Source organism: Vicugna pacos, chromosome 29 (assembly GCF_048564905.1).
Source record: "Vicugna pacos chromosome 29, VicPac4, whole genome shotgun sequence".
In the NCBI taxonomy this organism is placed as follows: domain Eukaryota; kingdom Metazoa; phylum Chordata; class Mammalia; order Artiodactyla; family Camelidae; genus Vicugna; species Vicugna pacos.
The window spans coordinates 14,699,455-14,723,254 of record NC_133015.1 but is presented as its reverse complement, the minus strand read 5'-3'; the positions used below and the strand labels follow the sequence as shown (position 1 = coordinate 14,723,254).

Sequence of the window (23,800 nt, the reverse complement as noted above, 5' to 3'; positions counted from 1 at the left end):
GGAAACAATACACTCAGCTCAAGCCAGCCTACAGAGGTCACGCAGAGGTCATGCAGAGGTCCGAGTCGTCTGGTTCCCGAAGCAGCAGGACATGACCCTAGACACAGTGGGGTCCCTGGGAACAAGCGTGAGGTCACTTCTCAGGGCCATGGACCCTGTCTAGCTGGACGAGCAAGGCCTGTCCCACCACATGACCTGTGGCCCTGACTCTGTGGCACCTTCTCCAGATCTGCCTGCCCTCTGGTAAGGCTGTCACCATCACTGACGCCGTCCTGGGCCTGGACAGCTCCTCCTGTCCTTATGTTGACCCTACCCAGGACCGTACTGGGCAGTCAATCACTTCTCTGTCCTCAAGGCCTTTCTAGCTCAAAGTTACTATTTAATAATTATTAGGATCACGTGGCGTTTATGCTCTGTTGGTCCCCGATGAAAACCTTCGCTGAAGTATTCCCGGCACCCACAAGACCAGTTACCCATCCGTGAACCTTGACTTAGGGACGTTTGGACCTTAACATATTTTGTCTGTCGTGGGAAATTTAGACCTTAGCACCTGTCTTACACCAAGTTCATTTAGACCTGTGTGTCGTCTGCACTGAGAACATTGTGTTCTGCTCAGCCTAGGACATGGACTAGCTTCAGTACTGGGAAGGCCTGTCCTGCACTCGAATGTCCGTGCTTAGGTGTCTGGGGTCTGGAGCTGAGGCCAGCTTTCCAGGAGATGGCACTCTGTTCTGAGTTTGGCTACGTGGTCCTCCCAGGGGTCGGTGCTGTGGTAAGGGCCTTAGTCCCTAGATTCCTACCGGGTTCACCTTTTCTGGGCTCGTGGAGACTCAGGTGGGCTGCCTGGTAATTACTTCAATTCACCAGCACGCACACAGCGAGTAGGGAGGCAGGCTTCCCTGGTGACTTGATTGCTGGGCGCGCGGGGCTGGGTGCGGGGTCGATGGGCAGCAGGTGAGGCGGCCGCCGTGATCTTCTTCCGGTCGGCCATCCCTGCGTGGCGGAGTCCGGACCTGCCCGTCCTCTTTCAGCCCTGCTGTCCCGTGAGTTTTCTCAACACCTCAGTGAGAAAGGAAAGGGCCGAGCACCCAGAACCAAGGTAGTGTGTTTAACTTTAGCCCCTAAGTGTCAAAAACAATTAGTCGTGCAAAACCAAAGTGAAACCAGCAGGGGACCGATCCTATACTTTTTTCTGCAGTCCCAGGAGGTCCCAGGGACCCAGCTTGTTCCCATGCTGGGGCCCCACCTAGCACAGCCACGGTGTCCTGACCAAGGGGACCTGTGACCCTGGGTGCAGGGTCTGGGGAGGTGGGGTCTCACCCCACCTGTATGGGTCAGACTCAGGTGCAGGAGGAAGCCCCATATCTGCTCTTTGCCTGCAGTGTGTCTCGTCTTCTCTGAGATTCCCAACATCTGAACTGAGGGTGTTGCCCTGATTAACCCGAGGTCCCTTTTCTTCTTTTAATCTTGTCACGTTCATAAGAGAACAAGCACCTGTGAGCGGGTTGCTGCTCCATGTTCTCCTGAGTGACAGATAACCCTTGGTGGTATCATATCACGTATCATATCTAATCCGTGGGGGTCACTGCTGTCTGGGTTCCCCTGGACAGAGCTCAGGTAGCACACAGACAAGTCTCCCTAAGAATGGTCCCCCGTGTGAGGGTGTGATATGGCCCCCAAGGTGGGGGACAGTGCTAGGGTGTCAAACATTTGTAATAAAGGGAGTCAAATTGGAATCTCAATAAGACATTGCTTTTTAAAAAAATTTTCAATTGAGGTATAGTCAGTTTACAACATTGTGTTAGTTTCTGATGTGCAGCATAATGATTTGGTTATACACACATATATATATTCCTTTTCCTATTTTTTTCATTGTAGGCTATTACAAGATATTGAATATAGTTCTCTGTGCTATACAGTATGAACTTATTTATCTATTTTATATATGTTAGTATCTGCAAATCTCAAACTCCCAATTTATCCCTTGCCCCCCTCCCCACCCCCATAACCATAAGTTTTCTATGTCTGTGAGTCTGTTTCTGTTCTGTAAATAAGTTCATCCTTTTTTTAGATTCCACATATCAGTGATATCAGGTATTTTTCTTTCTATCTGGCTTACTTCACTTAGAATGATGATCTCCAGGTCCATCCATGTTGTTGCAAATGGCATTATTTTATTTATTTATTTATTTTTAATAGAAGTACAGTCAATTACAGTGTATCAATTTCTGGTGTACAGCACAAAGTCCCATTCTTATATAGACATACATATATTTGTTTTCATAGTTTTTCCATTAAAGGTTATAAAATATTGAGCATAGTTTATTCTTTTTTATGGCTGAGTAGTATTCCATTGTGTGTGTGTGTGTGTGTGTGTGTGTGTGTGTGTGTGTGTGTGCGTGCGCGTGCGCGCATGCGCACGCACGTACAACTTCTTTATCCAGGCATTTATTTGTCAATGGGCATTTAGGTAGCTTCCATATCTTGACTATTGTAAATAGTGCTGTTACAAACATTGGGGTGCATTTATCTTTTTGAATTAGTTTCTTCCAGATATATAACCAGGAGTGGGATTGATGATGGGTCACAGGGTAAGTCTATTTGTAGTTTTTTGAGGAATCTTAGTACTGTTTTCCATAGTGGCTGCACCAAACTACATTCCGACTGACAGTGTAGGAGGGTTCGCTTTTCTCATACACCCTCTCCAGCATTTATCTTTTGTGGACTTTCTAATTATGGCCATTTTGACTGTTGTGAGGTGATCTTGTAGTTTTGATTTGCATTTCTCTGGTAATTAGTGATACTGAGCATTTTTTCCTGTGCCTATCGGCCACCTATATGTCTTCATTGGAGGGATGTTTATTCAGGTCTTCTGCCTAGTTTTTGATTGGGTTGGTTGTTTTCTGTTACTGAGTTGTATGAGCTGTTTGTATATTCTGGAAATGAAGCCCTTGTCAGTTGCATTGTTTGCAAATGTTTCTCCTATTCTGTAGGTTGTCTTTTATTGTTTATAGTTTGCTGTGCAAAAGCTTTTGAGTTTAAGTAGATCTGATTCGTTTATTTTTGCTTTTATTTCTATTGCCTGGGTAGACTGATCTAGAACATTGTTACAATTTAGAGAGTTTGCCTATGTTCTCTTCTAGGAGGTTTATGGTGTCTTAATGTTTAAAGGACATCCATTTAAAAAGATTATTTTAAGTGAAATAAAACACGTCACACACCATTTACCATCGTCACCATTTGAAGTGCATGTTTCTGAGGCGTTAGGTACATTCACCTTGTCATGGAGCTGTCGCCACCATCCCTGGAAATATTCATCACGTAAAATCAAAATCCCACAAGCATGAGAGTCTCACTCACTTCCCACCCTCTCCTGCAGCCCCGGCCCCGACGGCCACTTTGGTCTGTAAGTTGTCAACTCCAGGGCCTGCACTTGAGTGGACTCCTGCAGTGTTTGCCAACAGGGCATTCGGGTGGAGCTGACTCTCAGTCTGAAGCTCTGCCTGTTTGCATCTGAACAAGCAGCATTTAGAGAGAGGTGTATGAGGGACAGGTGAGCCAGGACCCAACCAGCCGCCCAGGGGGGCCCTCTGGTCCCATCTCTTGGGCTCTGCCTTGTCTGTGTCCTTGCTGGCACCCCTGGGACGCTGGTGTCTGAGTGAAATTCCTCTGGTGTCCCTGCTCCCACTCACTCTGTGTGCTGATTTGGGGAGGGGGCTGCTTGCCGGGTGGTCTCTGCTCCTGTGGCAGGAAGGACACTGCAGGATGGACCTGCAGAATGTGGGGTGCGATGCCAGGAGTGTGGGGCCCACAGAGGACCCAGCACCTGGGCTGTGAGACGGGCTCGGGCCTCCGTATTGCCAACACAGGGTGTTCCCAAGGCCCCGCTCAGGACGGGGTAGTGGGTGGCCTGGGACCCCAGAGGCCTCACTCCTGTCTTGGAACTAATTGGTTACTAGTGTGAACAGAAGTTGTTGATGTTTGTATATTCTAACCATCTGAGCTTTTTGACTCACTCCAAGAGCTGGTCAGTAGATTCACTGGGGCTTTCTCTATAGATGGTCAGATTGGCTGGAATATTCTACCTCTTGTATTCCACCAGCATGGATAGTGGAGTGGGCCTCCTTATTTTGTCTGACTTTAATCTTTTTAATATTTCACCACGAAGTGGACGTATCACAGTGGGATTCTATCAGATAACTTTAAATAACTTTAGAAACTTTACTTTGCCTAGAGGTTTTATTTTTCCTTGAGGTTTTCTCATGAACGGGGGCTGAAATTGATCCTATGCACATTTATCAAATGGCATCTATTAAGTTAATCATTTTCCTGTCCTCTAATTTGCTAGCATAGTTAATAGGCTAGATAGGATTTTCTAATCACTTATTTTGTTTTTCATATATTTAAAAAATACAATTCCAGATTGTATTCATTATAATGATTCATGTAGTTAATGACCCGGGTTTTAAGTATTGTACTTGCCTTGTCTATCAAGCATTAAGTCAATCTATCAGAACCATTATGATTGTTCTAATGTGTTAAGTATAACTTTCATAGGTCAGTCAGAAGTCCATGTGATTCTCGTTAAGTGTGTTTTGAAGAAGTGTCTGGAGGTGGTAACACCATTAGGACTCAGTGGCCCTACATTCGACCTGTATTTGCCAATAAGCTGTTCGGTAATCTTAAGCAGACATACCCCTCTTGGCTTCAAACTGAAAACCTAGAAAATGGGCCATTGGGAGAATAAATGTTAATGTGCTAGGAACAGTATCTACTATTGTATAAATGTAAGAAATTATTAAGGGGGGGTGGGTATAGCTCAGTGGTAGCATGCACGTGCAGCATGCCAAGAGGTCCCAGGTTCAATCCCCAGTACCTCCATAAAAAAGAAAACTTATAAAATTATAAGTCAGGTAATTTTATATTTAACTGCAATTATGAATGAAGACACAATATAAACACATGAAAATCTCCAAAGCCATGTAAAACCCGAAGGCATTAAAATTTATTAAATGATGCAATAACAACAGAATTCTTTATTTACAATAGCATTATTTAACATCAAATAAGCAAATAGCATCAGCAAAGCAATATTAACTTGCATAAATGTATTTAAAATTTCTCTGAATATATCTACCTTTGCATAAACTGCTCACACTAGAAATACAAACATCAATGCAGCTGAACAAAGTGATGTCCGGAGTCAACTCCATTTTGAAAATAAATCACAACCTGAAACACTGTAAGCTTTCTCCTGAAGAACCATAGGTAATATATTGCTTAATTTTACCCTTGTATAATCTTTTCATATACACACATCTCAGATGCAACTTCATGAGGAACTGTACAAATAAAACCCACAAATGGCATAAGAAAAAAAAATGACAGTTAAATGTTTGAAGAAATGCCTCATCATCACTGTTCAACAACATAAAGGTTAAGTGATGATGCACTTATTCAAAAAATTGTACACAATTCACTATACAAATATAATACATCGGACAGCTATGTAGGAATATACAAGACTTAAAAACAGATCTAAGGCATTATGCTAGATTTTAGCATTTTGAGGTTCTTGCACATAGCTTTTACCTGTAGTAAGAAACTTAAAAGATTTTGTTTTAGTCTATAAAGAAACACCAGGGAGAAAATTCTAATGAAAATCGAAGCCGCTACAGTAATTTTCTTTTGTGCAGAGAATGCTTTGCTCCTAGGCAGCATACTACCATACAAATACTAGAAAATTTTAAATTCACACCAACAATTAATGGCTTAAGTTGCATTTCAAAATTGATTGTGTATCTTTGGGTTCTGCAAGTGGGTCTGTGCCACTCATTTCATGTGTTAAGCCCATATGAACTCCATTTTTAAACACAGATTAAAAACCGCATTATATAAACTGCAAAAACATTGCTTTCAGTTGGTACAGGCCGTAAGAGATACACGTGGGAGGGGGCGTTTTGAATCTTCGAGTCAAACAAATTCATCGCAGGGAAAACAGCTCACGTCACTTTTTAAACTTACCACGTTACATGAACACTTAAATGAGTTTTACAACCAAGTTAATGAATGTATACTTTTCACATTATGTGTTTTTCACATTTATTAATATAAGTAAAACTGATTATTTGTTCTGTTAAACAAAAACCAAGTACTCAGTCTAACAAGTTTATTGTGTTCAGTGTGAGAAATACTGATAATGAGCGGTCCATTTGGCTTTTGCTTCTACAGGGATCAGTATGGCCAGGAGTCCGTCACTGACTCTTAATTGGATATAAAGCAAAATCCCTATTACCTACTCTGAGCCATAAGAGAACTGACAATCTCTCTTCCTTCAAAACAGTAATGACTATGAATTATTCTGAATACCAGTATCCCAGGTTTGCAGATTTGTCCAAATTGGGACTGACATGAAAACACAGTGGGCGGGTGGAGAAACAATAAAAAAGGTACACAGATATTTGGGGACAGTGTGACAGTGAAAAGGGACTTAAAACTCAAAACAAACAAACAAATCCAGTTTAAACTCCCTTTCTCTTTTGTGCTGTGTGACATTAAAGTCTTTCTAATTCACATGTTTCTAAAAACTTGAAACTGGTCACATTAAATGGCGTGGATCATCAGCCCATCGCACCAACGAGGATTGGAGTTCTGGGCCGACATCTGCTTGTTTCTTCCCATCACGGTTGGGCAACCCAATGGTCTCTGGTTGAGAAAAGTAGAGCCTTTCAAGGGGGACATGTGAACTGGTGGCCCCTGAGAAGTGCTGTTCCTTGGCCACTTCCCTGTAGCGAGACCCCCCTCAAGTGGAAAAAAGTATCGAAATGCAAATTTCCAGAAAATGTCTTTAGTGTGGAGCAACACTTTCAGACTGTCTCCTTCCCGTTTATCTTTGGGCGCTGTCTGTTTCTATCCTTCCACAGTCTGGACACACAGAGAGAGAGAAATACAAACAGGGCTAGTCGGTATGGTTTCCACCCTGCCACAAAATCATCAAAGTTCAAGGAAAAACCTCTCTGTTCCTAAAAAGCCTGGCTAATGAGATATAAAAAGCTTTGCTTTTTGGACATCAAAAAGACATCACTCTGAAATTTAGGTAAGAAAGTATGTGTATCAGGAGTTGGGGAGACATAGCTCAAAAAAGGTCACCAGTTTCTTGGTATTCCAGCTGTCTGAAACTGATGCCAATTAAGAAAAGATTATTCCCCTACCAGAATGGGCAAGAAAAACCACCGTAAAAGTGGCCTGCTTTTTAGTAACATGTAGTCTTCCTAAGGTTCATTAAGAAAGAATATAAACATATAAAAATCAAGAATCGGTTCCTACAGCGGCTGCATATCATATAGATTAATTAGATAAATGATTTATGAGCAGAATCACAAGGTTTAGAAAATAAAAAGTCTTAAGTCTACAAATTAGGTCTAATCAAGGCATTGAGATCCTTTACAAAACACCTTTAGGAGACGTTGCTATGAAGATACCTAATTTTAATACTGAAGTACCTCATTTTTGAGTCAATTCCACAATATGTATACCTCACAAAAATGATACAATTAAAACACTTAAGTTCTCAACTTAAATTATTGCTTGTTTACATATAAATTGGATTTTATGTACCTTACAAAACTTCGGCTTAGTCAGCACTGCTAAAAAACAAAATAAAAAACACATGGTGGAGGTTAAATCTGTCGTGATATCTGCTGTCAATTTGAAGCACACTATTATCTCCTCCCGTTTTGTAGGCCAGTGTTGCTGGGGAATCGAATAACATGCCTCCAAAGCAGGTGTCCCCGGTGTGCTGGGTATCAAGTCCTAACTCTGCTCCTCTCCTTGCCAGTAAATACATTTTTCTGAAATTTAATAGTGAGCAATTGGTAAGGGGCTGGCAAAACATGTCAGGAAATAATGGGATTACCTGGTTTCTGTTGCTTTTATTTAAAAAAAAAGAATGAAAGCGGGGAGAACTGGGGAAGGGCAGAGGTGGGATCAGATGGAAGAGGAGGGGCTGATTCGAGCTGTCTGATCAATCTAAAGGGAACTGAATTTGGAAATGAAAAGTATCTCTTCTCGATTCATGATTTGGGTGAGTTCACTTGGTTTGAACAAAAGAAAAAAAAAAGGCGGGGGAAAGTACTTGTTTATATTAACAGCCCTCCCACAGGCTCCTTTTCATCTGTTCAGTAACTGGAAGCTCTTTCCAACAGGGTCTCGAGAGCCTTCACAAAGATACATCTATGGTCTTTGCGTGGCGCTGTCTCTGTACCCACAGCGCGGTCTGTGCGTCTGCCCCGCTTTCATCCCAAAGGCAGGCTTAGCTTAAAACACTTTTTGTTTGATTTTTTTTTTTTAATTTGTTTCCTTCCCCCAGATGGAATTTTAATCTTTTGTACTGGACTGGTTAGCCAGGGGAAACAAAGCAAGAAACCAGTATCTGGAACAAGACAGGAATAGAACAAGAGCGTGGGTGTTTTCCTTAAACACATACATTTAGATACATTCAATCTGACACGGGTATGGAGTTTGCCTGTCAACATGTACTTGGCAGGAGAGATCTAAGTTGCACTAAGGTGAATGCAGTGAACAGACGGAGCGACTGTCCGGGCGTGGGCTGCAGGCCGTCAGCACACAAGGCCGCTCCTCCCGCAGCAGCCGGGGGTCCACCCTGCGGCCAGGGCCCAGGCCGTTGGCCCCTCTCGCTCTGGCAGGACTGGATGGCAGGTCGGTTGGGTCAAAACAAATAGACGCAGCTCTCCAGACTGGTAAGCGTTTTGAGCACGTGAGCCCAATCAGCTGAAGAAAGAGGCAACCAGCTCCCTTCCGTGTCAGCAGTATTTCTGCAGGAAACAAAGAGGAAGTGGTGTAGTGTCTCCGAACTTTTGGTAAAACCATCATAAAGCCCATCACAAAAACAGTAGAACACATGGCCGTTTTAAGTAACGCCAGTCGCAGAGCTGCATCCCGATGAAGTACACTTGATTTTGATGCAGATGAGCAGATGGCACTGCTCCTAACTGAACACAGAGAACGGTGCCCAAGGCCAGGAGATCCTTCGCGCTACTCTGAAGGCCCCAGACTGCAACGGCTCACAGATCAACTCTTCGGAGTGACTGCCACTCCTGTACTGGTGATCACGTAACAGAGATTACCACAACCCCCAAGATACCCAGTTGCTGAATTGCCTTTGCTCTTTGACAGCATCCAATCCAGAAGCGGTCACTGTTTTCCCAGTCCTTCCTCAAAATCATCCAGTGCAAACCCACTTCCCTGTAAAACGTCCCCTCCCGACGCTCCCTCACTGCCACACTCCCATGCACCGTGGGGTGTGTGCTCGCTGGCTTCAGCAAGCGGAGAAGCCCGGGGTTCTGACTTTAGGGTACTACTGCCAGCTTCTGACTGCTGATGCCAACGATCTGAATGACCACACAAGCGAGAGTCACAGGGAGGTGCTTCCTCGGTTGGTGTAGGTAGATCTGCCCATGCTTTTCTCTGGCTATTGGCTATCCCCCCCTCAAGAGTCATTCACTGAGCAAATATTAATAATCAATATTAACTCTGTGCCGGATGCTGGGAATAGAAACTGTACTAAGATATTTCCAGTCACTGCTATCAAAACGGTCCTGAACAGGCCAGGCAGACAAGTAACTCTGTGATCTGAGTTATGCGAGGAAAAGTACTGGTTGCTGCAGGAACATAATACGATTGCACCTGGGATTTAGATATTCAGACACAGAATTCTAGCGAATCAGGGCCATTAGAGATTTTCTAGTTTAAGGAAGATGAGAGAGGAAGTAAGCCCCAAGTAATCCATTTCACCAAAGCGCCCTGAGAGAGAATCTGGGGAAACTTGCCAGATCACAGTTAGTGGTCCCAGGTGGAATCACATTCCTGGTCAGGTGCACAGCTCTCCCAAGCTTAAGAAACCTGATTACATTTCCTCCTAGAGAAGAAAACTTAATGTGCTTTCCCCTGTAACGTAAAGTTGAGTAATGTATTTGTTCCTAGTTTGTCGTCCCTTATATGATTTTATATGGAAACACCCCACAGCTCTGGTTGAAATATAAAAAAAGCTCCTCAGTTTTCCAGTTAGTCTGGAAAAAAACCTATTGAGATGCAGAAATGTCTGTGGAAACTCCAAGGCAGTATTCTTCCTGTGACTGACATCCACACACACTGGCAGCCAGTCACTTAATCTTTCTGTAGCTGACACCTTAGGGCTGTTGCGGGCATTAAACAAAACCACTCAAGTAGTTCCGGGGGCAGAATAAGCGCTCAGTAAATGTCACTGTCGTCATCATCATCAACTCAAAGCCGATTCTACTTAGCGTTCAATTTCTAAGACGCTGGTAAATAGAAGTAATTACAACTATACTTTATACAAGAGCCATGTGGCTGAGCAGTAAACTCAATTTTCATATATTTAAATATATTTAAAACACAAAGGCTACTAAGTCCTTGTAAAAGGAAGAAACTTCAGGTTAAGTAAAATATCTACCCTTCTCTAGTTTTTAGTAAATCCCTGGTTGTATATTCTAGCTCTGCTTAAAGCAAGATACAATTTTAATCTCCATTTCAAGATAAATGGAACACAGATTCAATTAGTAATGGATCACAGTGGTTTTTAGTTCAAAGAGAACCTGATTGCCAATAAAAATTCTGAAAAGAGTTCCTTGATTCACAGCAGCAGAGTACATGGCAGAGACACAGAAGACGAAGACGATGAACCCCTCTCCGTGCACACGTCAGTGGGACGGTGACAGATGCAGAGTGATTTCCAGTTATTACCCATGGATTCGAAGGGATACACCATACAGATCATTCTCTGAAGGAACGAGTGTCTGAGACGGACTTTCTCTAGCCTGAGACGGACTTTCTCTAGCCTTAACATTCAGCATGAGTAAGTACAGAAGAGCCAGATGCAGGCGGGGGACTAGAAAAAACAGGGAGAGGTATAAATGGCCCGGGCTAGGGGTAACAGAATTCTCACCACAGATCCCGAAAGGCACTTTGGATGGAGAAAACACTCTATATGCTACTGCAAGTTGCTTTTTGTGATCCTAACGCTAATCTTTCCAGGTCAGGTTCCCAGGCACCCGTCAGCACTCGGGTATGTGTGCAGTGAACACCTGGTTCTGCTGACCCACCTTGCCCACATCTCTGCCCCTGCCCTGTGCCGATCAGTCCAGCCAACTTGGAAGGTCTGTGCCCCTCTGTGGTGCTGCTCAGGGCAGCCCCCCTTCTCGCCTCCAGCATATTCCGCCACGATTAGCTGTTTGACCTGGGGTGAGTCACAGGTTCGGTCTCTCATCTAAAAATGTAGGGGAGGCCTAAATGCTTAGGTCCCTGGTGCATCAGAGTATGAAAGGTGGTGCCCTGTCCTAACTTGTGAGGGTTCCTCCGTGCTGAGATGGGGCACCCGTGCCTGAGGGAGGACTCTACTCAACAGGGAGCTCGGGCGTCACTGCCTGTCCCAGAGGATACACGAGTGTCTCTTTTCTTCCCTTTATGATCTATACAGAGAGATCATAAGACACCAGAGAAGGCAGTCACTTGTTCCTTTGTGGCCTTTTCCAGTGTTACCTGCATAAAACCCTTTGAAAAAGTCTCCCGAGAGCCCTGGGCTCCCGTCGGGGATGTGGGCAGCAGTGCGCTGGGGGCACTAAGAGTGCACATTCAGGGCTCGTCCTGCCTGGATTTCCTTCCTGGGGCGGCGGGACCTTGGGCAAGTCATTAAACCCTCAAAAACAGTGGTCCTAGGATGCGGCTGGGGTGTGGTTTAAATGAGGTCCTCCACATACAGCTCTTGGCAAAGAATCAGGCCTGTGGTTCATGCTCAACACAGGCTGGTTGTTTCTGTAACTGTTTAAAAGGCAGATGAAGTGGGGAGGGTATTGCTCAAGTGATAGAGCACGTGCTTAGCATGCACAAGGTCCTGGGTTCAAACTCCAATGCCCCATCTAAAAATAAATAATAAAATTGAATCACCTCCCACCTGCCAAAAATAACAGTAATAAAATAATACAATAAATAATTAAAAAATAAATGGTCAGTCAGGAAAAAATAAATAAAAGGCAGGCGATGGGCCACCTGTGTGTCTTTACTTCCCTTCTTGGAGGTAAGTGGCAGCAGAAGAAAGGACACAAGGTGAGTTACTTTCTGGGGCTCTGAGGAGACAGGAGTGAAGGCTGGGCTGCTGGCCTGGCCCGGGCAGTGCTTCCGAGGGCCTCTCCCGCCAGGCGCTTCCCCAGAGCTCCGGCCAGCACACGGGCATCCGAAGTGGGAAATGTGAGCTTGGCCCCCTAAATCCATTTTTTGCCCCCACAGAGACACTCAGAGGTTAGGTGCCCAGCACTTTTGGGTTAAAATGAGCCGTCCCCCGTGGGAGCCCATAAACCACATCGTTCCTCTGGGAAGTGCACCCCAGGTTTCCAGCCTCTGCTCTGTGCACACGAGCCATCACTGAGTCTGGTGGCCACTGCCCGTGTGGGTGCCATGGAGGGGCGGACAGGACTGGCGGTGGGGAAGATGCTGGTCCTCAAGGGGGCTTCAGACCTCAATCGATGGCACATTTGGAGTCTAAACACATGGTCAGTATAAAATGTATGCCATTTTCAGTTAGGCTCACTGGATCAGTACGTTAACCGTGCAGATGAAGTGCTCACTCTGTCTTCACGTACAGGAGACATCCACAGGACCCCACCCACAGCCACGCGAGTCTGTGCTGCTTCAAACAAGGCAAACCACGCTGAGAAAAATCCACACACTATGTGGTAAAAATCTGGATCCAATTTATGCTATTACTTTTTTTTTTTCACTGGAAACCATTGCTCAGTATTTTTTTCTTTTTTTTTTTAACTTTTTTATTGATTTATAATCATTTTACAATGTTGTGTCAAATTCCAGTGTTCAGCACAATTTTTCAGTCATTATGCTATTACTTTTTAAACATGAATGCTAATACAAATAAAATGACCCACGATCCACTTTTTTTTTTGGTAGGAAATTCAACATCGACCCTACATTTTCTCCATCGAGAGAGAACTTTTACTTTAGAAGAGCTGTCTACTGCTAGGGATTATACCCCTGCCTTAAGAGGGCCCCACAGCCCCCTCCACCCGGGAGCCAAGTTGCTCAGAGCCTTCTCTGTAACAGGTCTGCTGCCAGGCTCACAGCTTAGCTGGGTTCTAGGTACTGACTATTCTATTGTTTCAAGGTTTGGTTGAACATAGTATCAGTCTTCTTAGAACAAGTGTTTAAGGTAATAAGCAAATAATGTTTACAAGATTCTTGCCTAAATAAAATGAAATACAGAAAAACTCTTAGACAAAACTTAATTAAAGGAGAGAGAGCAATTATAAGTTAGAGCCTCTTCATCCTACTGAAAATCAAACATGATTCAGAAAATGCAAAAATAAACCAAAGTGACCTAACATGATTAATTCTTTGCTACTTTCTTTTTGCTTTGCTCTAGAATAGTTTAATACCAGGGCAAAATTAGTGTTAATTCCTACACCACCATCAGCTCAAGAGCTTATTAAAGAAATTATTATTCACAGAAAAACCACTGCATGCCAGATAAAATGAGAAAATACTAAAAAAAAAAAAACTCGTAGTTTGCAACTCTTTTCAATCTACAGGCTGACAACATATCGGCGCCAATTTTGGTCTATGAGACGTTCACATCCACTTTGCTACCATATTCTGGTATTTATGTCTCTGGTGTTTCTTACCCGTGATGCGTCTCCCTCCTGCTTAATCATGTCCATCCCGGGCAGCTGGTTTGGGAAAAGGCTGCCTCCCCTCAGAGCAGGATCGTTAACCTGAGGGCGACAGGGCAGGACAGTGGCTTTATTAGGTGCAACACCTGGGAGCGTACTCGGAACCAACCAACCCCTGACCACCTCTGTTTTCAGTAGAATTATGGGGAAAAAGTACTGTGGGAAAATGGCTACATCCCTTATCTACTCTCCCATGTGCATATTTTGGAGGGAGAGGGGAGGAACGTGAAAATACTTATAATACACTAGATGCCTTCAAAATGAAATCTGATTTGCATTCTGTACAGAAATTCAACAGAGATGATGTTAGAAACATTCTTACGCCTTAACATGTTCACCTTTTTGAGTGCAAATTAGACTAATGACTCCAGATACCTGTTACTTTAGGCAAGTTACTGATTAGCAAGAGCAGGTGTGAATACCCAAAACCAGGCAGGATCTTGTGAATCTTCTCCAAGTGAACTATTCATTAATATTTGGATATTTCTTTTACAAATGACACTTTCCCTACTAGCAAACCGGAAACTACCAGTGGCCCGTTTTTGTGGGAAATTCAATGTCCATACTGTATTCTCTCCACTGAAAAGATGAAGGTCTGTTTCTTCAGTTTTTGTTTAATTTAAACAAGTATTTAGCCACCGTCAATTCAACAAGAGAAGTACAAATTATTACACACATGCATAGACTCCTTAAATTGCAAAGGGCTTTAAATTTCCTCATGCATCACTGCGCATTTAAAAAAATTATTCTTTTTGGAGGTAATTAAGTTTATTTAATTAATTTATTTAACAGAGGTACTGGGGATAGAACCCAGGACCCCGTGCATGCTAAGCCTATACTCTTCCACTGAGCTATACTCTCCCCCTGACTATGCATTTTTCTCAATCATCTTTTTATAGAATAAAACACTGAGGCATTGCAAAATTTAGTAAATTTTCACGCAAATTGTGGTTTACCAACATCAGGATTAAATAGACCTCATTAAACTTTCACTCTTTTGCCATTATCACAATCACGACCTAACAGAAATTTACGGTGCTGTCAATGACTTACTGGTTAAGTTGTTTAAACTTTCCAAGCCTCAATTTCTCTAAATTTGAAATACGATTCACAGCCTCTGCCAGGTCAGTACTTTGCATGAACTACTGAGGAAGCAGAATGCCAAGCATTTTGTGCCCTTTAAAAATAAGATCTTTAATACAGTTAAAAAAAAAATTAACCAGTATCTGCACCTCTGGATCAGCCCATCACAATTTCTGAATTCTAGGCTGAGCTATCAAGTGTTTTGAGTCTCTCTGCCACCCCCAGTGAAGCTGGCATGTACTTACAGATGGCAGAATCATTCAATATTATTCAACACAAAACACAATTATTAAAAAAAAAAAAAAAAAGGACTGGGGAAAAAAAAACCCCATAGCATCCACAATCCAAAGTTAATAAAGAATGGTTCTGGGATATTGTGTCAGTCTCCCTGCACAGGTAAACCATCACCTTTAATAAAGCTAATTGGATGGCAGGTAGTTTGGCCTTTGCTTTTCATCTGGTCTTACGTTTAAAAAAAAAGTTCTTACACAAAAAATCCAAAATAAAACTTTTTAAAAAAGCACATTTCACTATCCCATTTTTGAGTCATCTTAGATACTGCTAAAACCCTCAAGTGAGAGAAAAATTTAAATGACAAAATTAAATATTTAGAAGTTTTTTGAGCAGTCAGGGATCCTTTCATGTTTATTTCATCATTGACAAGTATTTCTGTTAATCACACCAACACAAGTAAGGTGAAAAAACACTCTTCAAAATAAATGTGGGAGTTGATGGCAGATGTTAAACACACGGAAAGATCCATTCCATGCAGAAATAGACAAAAAGTTACAATCGGAAGACCAAGGACAGCTTCTGCTTGGGGGCTCACCTGCTCGGGACCCATGGAGGACAGCCCCGACGTAGGCACGGAGGTCACTGAGGTCATGCTGATCTGCCCTGTCATCTGGTTCATGCTGCTCATGCCACCCGTGTTGGTCGCCATGGACACGTTGATGTTCATGTTGTTATTGTACATGCTGGTGTTCGCTTGCTGTCCAAAGTGGGGAGGGGACTGTTGCGAAAACATGCTGGGAACACAGTGAAGATTAAAATGTTAGAGCCCCAGGGCCACCAGGCAGGCAGTGCTGAGCACCTGTTTCTCAGGCTGAAGGAACCCAGGGTGGGATGGGCAGTGGGGGGGGGGGTGCTCAGTGAAGCTGTAGGGCCCTCACACCCTTCGCCTGCTCCTAACATCACCGTGAAGGTCTGGAAGGATGTCTCCCACTTTCAAGTCTGCTTTTTGTTACACGTACTGATGGAGGGCAGCTCCTAGGCCCCCACCTCCCACAGCAGTTGCCGTCATAAACTGGTGGGGGTGCTACCTTCTTAAGGGAGAGTTCCTTTTACCCCCATGGAATAAAATATTGTGCCAAGGTTTTATAAATTCTGGTAACTTCTGCCCTAGGAAAAGTAAACTGGCTTGCTCAGCAGTTTACTTGGTATTGCTCGCTTGAGCAAAGAGGGAAAATACAGAAGAGAGACAGGTGGTCTGTAGAGATTCCCTAGTGATCATTTCTACCAGAAAGACACAGAACAGCGGCGTACCTGCTTCCACCCATGCTGCCCTGCGCCCACCCGTTCATGTCCGAGGAGGCCTGGTAGGCCGGGTTAGCCTGGGACGGCTGCATCATGGGGCTCTGGGTGTGTGCCATTCTGGGCGACATCAGAGGGCTCTGGGGGGCTGTGGCCCCAGTGAAGCCTGGGTCAGGCTGCTGACTTATTCCTTAAAAGACAGAACAGAAATCCAGGGGAGACTGTTAGCTTTACTGTAGAGACGGCGGTGAAAAAAGAACATTCAGATTAAATACACAAACAGAATTACTTTCAAGCACCTGATCATGTGCTGGTAAATTACACACATACATGAAGAAGAAAAACTCCATATAGTGGGTTCTCTACAGTAATGAAAGGGGTGTCTAGGAACCTCAGTAACCACCACGACTAGAGGTGGAGAGAGGAAACACTACTCTTTCCCCATATCCCTTTCTCAATCAAGAATGAGTCAAGTATGGACAGTTCTCTTTGACCTGAAAGTCAGTCTTTAAATGTTTATATGTCACTACAATAGGATTAAACTGGATTAAAGTTTCGCTATTATATAAAAAGCCAATGCATCCGAATAATTTATTAAATTAACTCAAGTTATTCTATGATGAGATCAATGCATTTTAAAAAATAAGTAACTGTATTCATGATTAGCTTGCGTCTTTACAAAGGGCTCTGTGGTACTTCAGCGCTATTCATGACTAGCAAGAACAAGAAAAAAAATTCAGTATAGGCTTCTTGTTCAGTTTAGAGGTACACACAGCATTTACACTAAAAGGGAAGAAAACTTTCAGCTGATTTTTCTAAATCATCCAAAAGGAAAAAGAAAGGAGCTGGGAAACAAAGGAGGCAACATCTTAGACAATTTCAGGGATGACATGAAGGTAAGCACATTGTGGCCTAGAAGACGTGTAAACATGCATATTTAATTAGTACTTAAAGCAGCTGTAAAAGAAAAACTTAAGATCACACAGGAAAAAGCTGCACATCATCCTTCTGTTTCCTTAAAGAAATAGGAGACGTGAAGTTAAGCACCACAGAGACTGGGTAGTTATTTATAGAGAACTCTGGCAGAAGAGGGGGAAAGTCATTCTGAGTATTAATGCTGATGTAAGGACTTCCTTTCATCAGTAATTCAACCATTAATTGAGTATGACGTGCACACAAATATTCATGTTTATGACACCACACACTTTGCACGCTCGTCTCTGAAGACTGACATTAGACAACAAATCAATACGATGGAAACTAAGAGGCCGCCCGCTGCGGGTTTTGTGCACACTTCTCACGATTATCAATTCATTAAAGACCTGGTATAATATCGCAAGTCTTCATTTTTCAAAAGTTGTACAGCGTCTGTAATACTTACAATGATGTAGCTTTCAACATTCTGTATGTATCTATTGATTTGTTTGAGTCAGACTCAAGAGGTTTTCAAATACAAATAAATGCACACGTACCTGTATTTACAGATACTGACAAACATATGCCTTTGCATGTGCACGGGCACACACACACACTCTCACACGCAGGAGTGGTAGATGCACTGTACGCATGCACACCTGCTTCGGTCATTCTTACAGTAAGACCCGCACTCAGAGAAAAGGTGGTACCTGAGCTGAGAGACTGGAAGGTACCGTGCTGGACCTGGGGGCTCCTGATGGGCCCCAACTGTCCTCCCAGGTTTCCTAGCATCCCCTGGTTAGCCAGGTTCATCTGGGAGCCATGCAAAGAGCTGTGAGAGAGGAGCTGTGACCCAGGACTGGGGGACACTGGGGAGAAAGGACTGGTGAAAGGTGGTGGGGGTGTAGGTCCAGTACCGTAGTTCGGAGGGAATGGAAACTGCTGTGCATTTGCCTGGGGGATCCGGGGGTTGCTCAGAGTTGCTGGCACACCACTAGGAGCCACCACGCTTGGCGTCATGTTCAACCCCTGTCCTCTCATCATCAAAGTTCGTTGCTGAACTTGCTGCTGCTGCTGATGCATTTGTCTCTGTCGAAGATGCTGGTTCAGGATTTCCCTCTGTCTTTGGGCCAGCATCTGGGCATTGATAGGTGCCTGGAATGGGGGACAATACATGGAGGAAGACAAAGATTGAAAAAGAAACCATACATTAGCAATAGGGTAACAAAGGGCACTGTCTCGTGCAAAATTATTAGGAAAATAAAAGAGAACATTTTAGAGTTGAATAATTGGTGGCTGAGAATGTGAGCTTCCACGTTCTGTAGAGATGACAGTGATTCTGAAACCCTGCAATGACTGACAGGGGTAAGTTGGATGTTAGCATCAATTAACTTGAGACTCACTGTGAGAGGACACAGTTAACTGAAGGAGCCCACAGGAGCACCAGTCCTGTCTCCAAGACGACTGTGCGACAGAAGCCTTGAGGATGCAAGGTTAGAGTCTCATTCAAGGGACACTCAAGTCTAAAGGGAATCCAAATCACTGGGCCAAAGGTGGCTCTAAAGCAGTTCAGAAAAGGCTGAACAGAGGCAGGAAGAAAGAATGTAGGGACAGAGGCGGGAGGCCAGGACACACTGGGCAGGCACACGGGAGGGGCGCCTGTGCTGGCCGTCAGGACGAGGTTATGGGTCCTGGCAACGGCCTCCATTATTCGTGAACTGGCCCCTCCGCTGACATTTATTTGTCACCCCAGAACCAACACTCATAGCACTGTCGTCACTTACGGACATGTGCAGAGCAGCATGTGAGGGACACCCGCGTGCACAGCTGCCTGGGGCGGAAACAAGGCCACACCACCGCTGTGTCTCAGCGCTCACACTGCAGACAAGTGTCCTTTTGGCAGACTATTTAGTTCCATGGGTTTTCACACTGTTGTGCTTTTTGTTGGTGATTCTGCTGGTGAAAACAGCTCCTGAGAGGAGCGCTGAAGTGCCATCTAGGGTCCGCAGCACGGGAGGCCGGGATGGGCCTCACGGAGAGGACGTGTGTGTGACGGGCGCTGTGTGCAGGCATGAGTTACGGGGCTGCTGGCCGTGAGTTCAGTATTAACGAAGTCACAGAACATATTAAATAAGGTGTCGTCAAACAGAAAGTACACCGACTCACTGATGAAAATGTGACCAGAGGCTCAAGGGACCTGACCCTTTATTTCTCCTAGGAGGAATGGCTCCACTTCCACTAATTCTGCATTTGCAGTGACTTCGCAGAACACAACCAAGGTGAATAATGAGGCTGTTACCTGGCAATGATGGCCGGATGAGGGGGGGGGGCCACAAAGCGAGACTAGGTAGATAACTGAGTGACAGGACAGACCCAGTGCGCTGACCCGGACCGACGTGTGGCCCCCCCCCTGCCACTTTCAAGGAGCAGAAATGACAAGAGGAGTCAAATGGATGCAGTGAAAGCAGGTGGCTGGCCTGCACCTTACCTGTGTGGGTACTCCGGGCCTCAGAGTCAAGTTCACATTTGAAACATTGCTGATTTGATTCATAAGTGGCTGGCGGTTCTAAATGCACACACATAGCAATCAATACATTTTGAAATAGAACGTATTATTGTTTCTAATCACCTTCCTCAAGAAGTCACCCTCCCCGACCCAACCTCTGCATGCTGTTGGGTATGGAAACCACAGGGTCTGCAGCTGAATGCCCTTGTAAAACCAATTATCAGTGAGGTTCCCACTGCTTATAACTCAGAAATTACTCTGGACTGTTTGGAAAACATGCTGGTTCCGAGGGAGAAACGGGGTGGAATGATCAGCAAAGGAGGCCAAGAGGAAGACTGGGAAAAAAGTAGAGGGAAAAAAGAGGAGATTTAAAAGCCCACAACTTTATTAGTTACTGTATTACAGAAAGCTGTCCAGGCTTGTTTTAGTGAGAACACATTCTCTTGAGCTAAACAGGTGTTCTGTAAGGCACCATCCCTCTGCCCCCATTCTGTTAAGAGTGATGATTTCTGTCAGGGGGCAGGACTTAGACTCGAGCTGCTGCTGTTCTGGGTGCAAACTTTGGGCTAGAATCTTTATTTGCCTGGAAACTGTGCTAGGACCTTTAAACACGTCCAGATTGCCCTGGACTGCACAACAACCCCATTTTACAGATCTAAACACTGAGGCTCAGAGAGCTCAAGGTTAGACCATCAGTAAGTAATGGAGCTAGGAAATCACAGGCAAGATGCTCTACATGGGTGGAGCTGGCAGAGGAGGAAGACGGGAAGGAAGTAGAACAGAGTATGAAAAGGGTAGGATCCTCGCGGACACCCTCTTAGAAAGGACAGACAGGGTTTAAGCCTCCCACGAGGACCCACCACTGTTTCTCTGCCTCAACCTACCTTCCCTATGTCCCCCACCCACACCTTCCCCGTGTCCCCTGCCCCCGGACGTTGCAGGCACAGCCAAGAACACACCTGCTGTGCTTGGAGGCGATGTTGCAGTTGAAGCCTCAGCTGGTTCGGCTGGTTCTGCACGAGGCCCGTGGGCCGCAGGCCGGGTCTGGGCTGCATGCGGAGAGTGGCATAACTGGGCCGCTGTCCCATGGTGTGAAAGTTGGGGTCCTGCATGGGCGTGTAGCTTCCCTGGGCCATCTGTGCCTGAGACGCATACTGCTGTGGGAACACAGGGGCCTTCTGCTCCAGCATGATGTTGGAGTCCTGACTCGAGAACTGTTCTGGGTCTACCGCTTGACTCTGAAGAGAAAGCCCCCAGACAACAAACAAACAAATAAACCCACTGGAGACGGCAGGGTGAACGTGGGGCTGCTTCCTCGCACTGTCCTGTAAGTGAAGCTTCTCTTCTTGTACTTACTACCCAAAGGCACTTCTGGCTTGACTCCACTGTCTTCCTAGAAAATGCCTCTTTGTTCAAAAGATCCAGTGACTCAAGGCCAGGCCAGGGGTCAGGCCTGACTCCCAGCAACACCCCTTCTGAGGGAAGGGAGAGATGGGCTGTGACTGCGGAAGGCCGCCTCCGCAAGCCGCCCACCAGACTGACCTGAACTTTAAAATGTGAATGTCCCCTTGAAGTGGTAAGTTTTTTGACTGATTAGTCATACCTGTATAAATTGTGTAAATCAGACAAGCACCTTGGTCCCTGGCTGGGATCAGCAGCGTTGGGCACCTACCACTGTTGTTCCCATTTTGCAGATAACAAAACTGAGACTTGGTGCCATGCAGCAAACTGTGACAAGCCCACCTGGCTAGTCATGGGTGGGTTCCTATCGAGTCTGTGACTTGGGACCTGAGCCGCCCACCAGGGTATGTGACTACTTCTGGGGCTGTCAGAGTTCCCTTCACGCCCCAGGCTTTGCCACCACGGAAGCATTTTAACATGTTTGTCATTCCTGACTTCTTACGGCTGCCCTGTCTGTCTGGGGCAGGTGGGGCAGGTGGGGCAGATGTAGAAATCGAGAATTTCTCTGGTGGGGCGGGGGGCACCTGAGACCCAGGTGGCCCTAAATGACTGTGTGAAGAGCAGGAAAGCGCCCCTGGCTCCTTCTCCTCTTCCGTCCACTTCGGGCGGAGCTGCTCCCAACCTCCTGATACAGAGCAGGGGGCCCAACGGCAAAATCCTCTCAGGTTTTCTTTAGCCAGTGACGCTGCAGGCCTTCCTCACTCCAGCTGACTCACGTTAGAGCAGGACCTGGAGCCACCCAGAATCTGGGCTCAGTTCAGGTCAACCTGTGCGAACTGGGCCCATTCCCCGCCTGGCACAGTGTTTTGAAAATGTGGGTGGAAACTCCTTGAAAGAAACCATTCACTGTTGAACCACTGCTCTAACCATATCCGCAAAACTATCTCAGAACTTTAAATATTTGCCCATCTTTAACAGAGAGAAAGTTTAAGTGATTTCCATTTTGCATGAAAACACACAACTCTGATGAGGGCAAATAAAGTCCATCTGTAGTCTACGTTTTCCCGAACTCTACCTAACAATCATATTTCTATATTTCAGTTTAATATGATGATATCATAAGGACTATGGATTTGATGAGACAAAATAGGAAAAACAAAAATAAATTTAAAAAAGGCTAAAAATATTAAATGATGAAACACTACCAATTTTGATAAAAACAATGCTAAGGTCACTCAGCAACCCCAAGAATCACATTTTTAAATGTCACTCTGACAAAACTCAAGGGAAGCAACGCTGAATGCTAAATTCTCACTACCACCGGAGGCAAAGCAAACCAGCCACACAGGAAGTATTTCAACTCCATTTTCCTTTTGATTTATTTCAGGTTACACTATGTAACCTCAAGTCGTTTCTTTCCATTCTGCTGTTCTCGGTATGAACCGACAAGTCTTAACTCCCACTTACGTCTGCTAAATGTGGGAATTATGACAAGACTATTTTTGATGCTTCAGAGAAGTCTCCAATGACTCTGCATCACCTTTCTCACAGACCCTGATGACACGTCATACGTCCAAGAAGTAGATCGAAGCCCGGAAGGTACTTTTTAGCAATAAGAAATAGGGATGATTCATGCTGAGAAAAGAGGAAGACAGCAGCGAGGCTGTGACCGTTTTTTCCAGGTTGCTCTTTATACAGTACACCAGGATGCCTGCTGCACACAAACTGAGCTGTGTGGCCAGACTCAGAAAGTGCTAAGTTATTTCATGAGACCATGTTATTTATTATACTGTCGCCGTTAAGTAGTCTTCAGGCAGGGAATTATTACTTTATTTACCAGGAGGGGGAAGCTACATAAGCACACTAGGGCTGGTCACCTTTCTCCTTTTCCCTGCCATGGATGCTTAAACCTCCTCCACATCACTGTGAGCTAAATCCAAGCAGAGGTCAAAATGATTACTGGATGGCAGCTACCTTTAAATTAGCCTCTGCTAACTTATGTGCAAAGTATTCTTTTAGACAAGTAGCTCCCCATCACTAGCCCGAGTTCTATGTAAAGCTCATTCTCAGCATCTACCATTCTTGGGCAAAAGTTTCTGTGGGAGTAACAAGGGGACGGGGAGACAGAAAACAGCGCTTGCTTGTTACGCGGTAAGGAAGTATTCTAAAAAGCAGACTGCAGGTTATCTGTAAACAAGAGAAAACCGACACCTCCGTGCCCACGAAGTGCTCGGCCCCCGCCAGCCTCAGCTTTGCACGGTGCCTACCTGGCTGACCAGCTCGGGTATCCCCAGAGCCCTGTCGATCTCCTCCAGGCCGTCGAAGTTTCGCAAGGCCAAGTAGAGCTGGTCCAGGAGAGCGCCTTCGTCGCTTGGGGACTCAGCTGCAGGGTGTGGGCAGAGCAGGTCATCTGGAGAGCTGCCGAACGGCTGCCTGTGGAGAGACAGGTTCATCTTGGGCTCGTGGACTAGAGAACCTTTTTTCCCCCTTAAAGACAAAAGTAGTGAAATACTGAACCAGCCAGACATGGAACAAAAAGACAACCCAGATAGTAGATACACTTTTTGTTCAGTGCCTAGCAGAGGCC

General features: G+C 44.9%; 1 protein-coding gene across 18 annotated transcripts in view; it reads right to left on the bottom strand.

The window, feature by feature from the left end:
- Positions 1–4,971: 4,971 nt before the first annotated feature.
- The window catches only part of NCOA2 (nuclear receptor coactivator 2), a 234,538-nt gene continuing 215,709 nt past the window's right edge, over positions 4,972–23,800 (bottom strand). For 12 of the 18 annotated variants that reach the window (XM_072951828.1, XM_031692238.2, XM_072951821.1 and 9 more), the window contains 7 exons: positions 23,481–23,700; positions 20,772–21,050; positions 19,795–19,872; positions 18,224–18,461; positions 16,404–16,581; positions 15,688–15,886; positions 13,689–13,817 (listed from right to left, as the gene is read on the bottom strand). In XM_072951828.1, coding sequence (XP_072807929.1) covers positions 13,689–13,817; positions 15,688–15,886; positions 16,404–16,581; positions 18,224–18,461; positions 19,795–19,872; positions 20,772–21,050; positions 23,481–23,700 — 1,321 coding nt within the window. Of the gene's footprint in view, positions 8,835–13,688; positions 13,818–15,687; positions 15,887–16,403; positions 16,582–18,223; positions 18,462–19,794; positions 19,873–20,771; positions 21,051–23,480; positions 23,701–23,800 lie in introns of those variants that run through there. The other 6 variants (XM_006203168.4, XM_006203167.4, XM_072951832.1 and 3 more) reach the window with 3 other exon arrangements.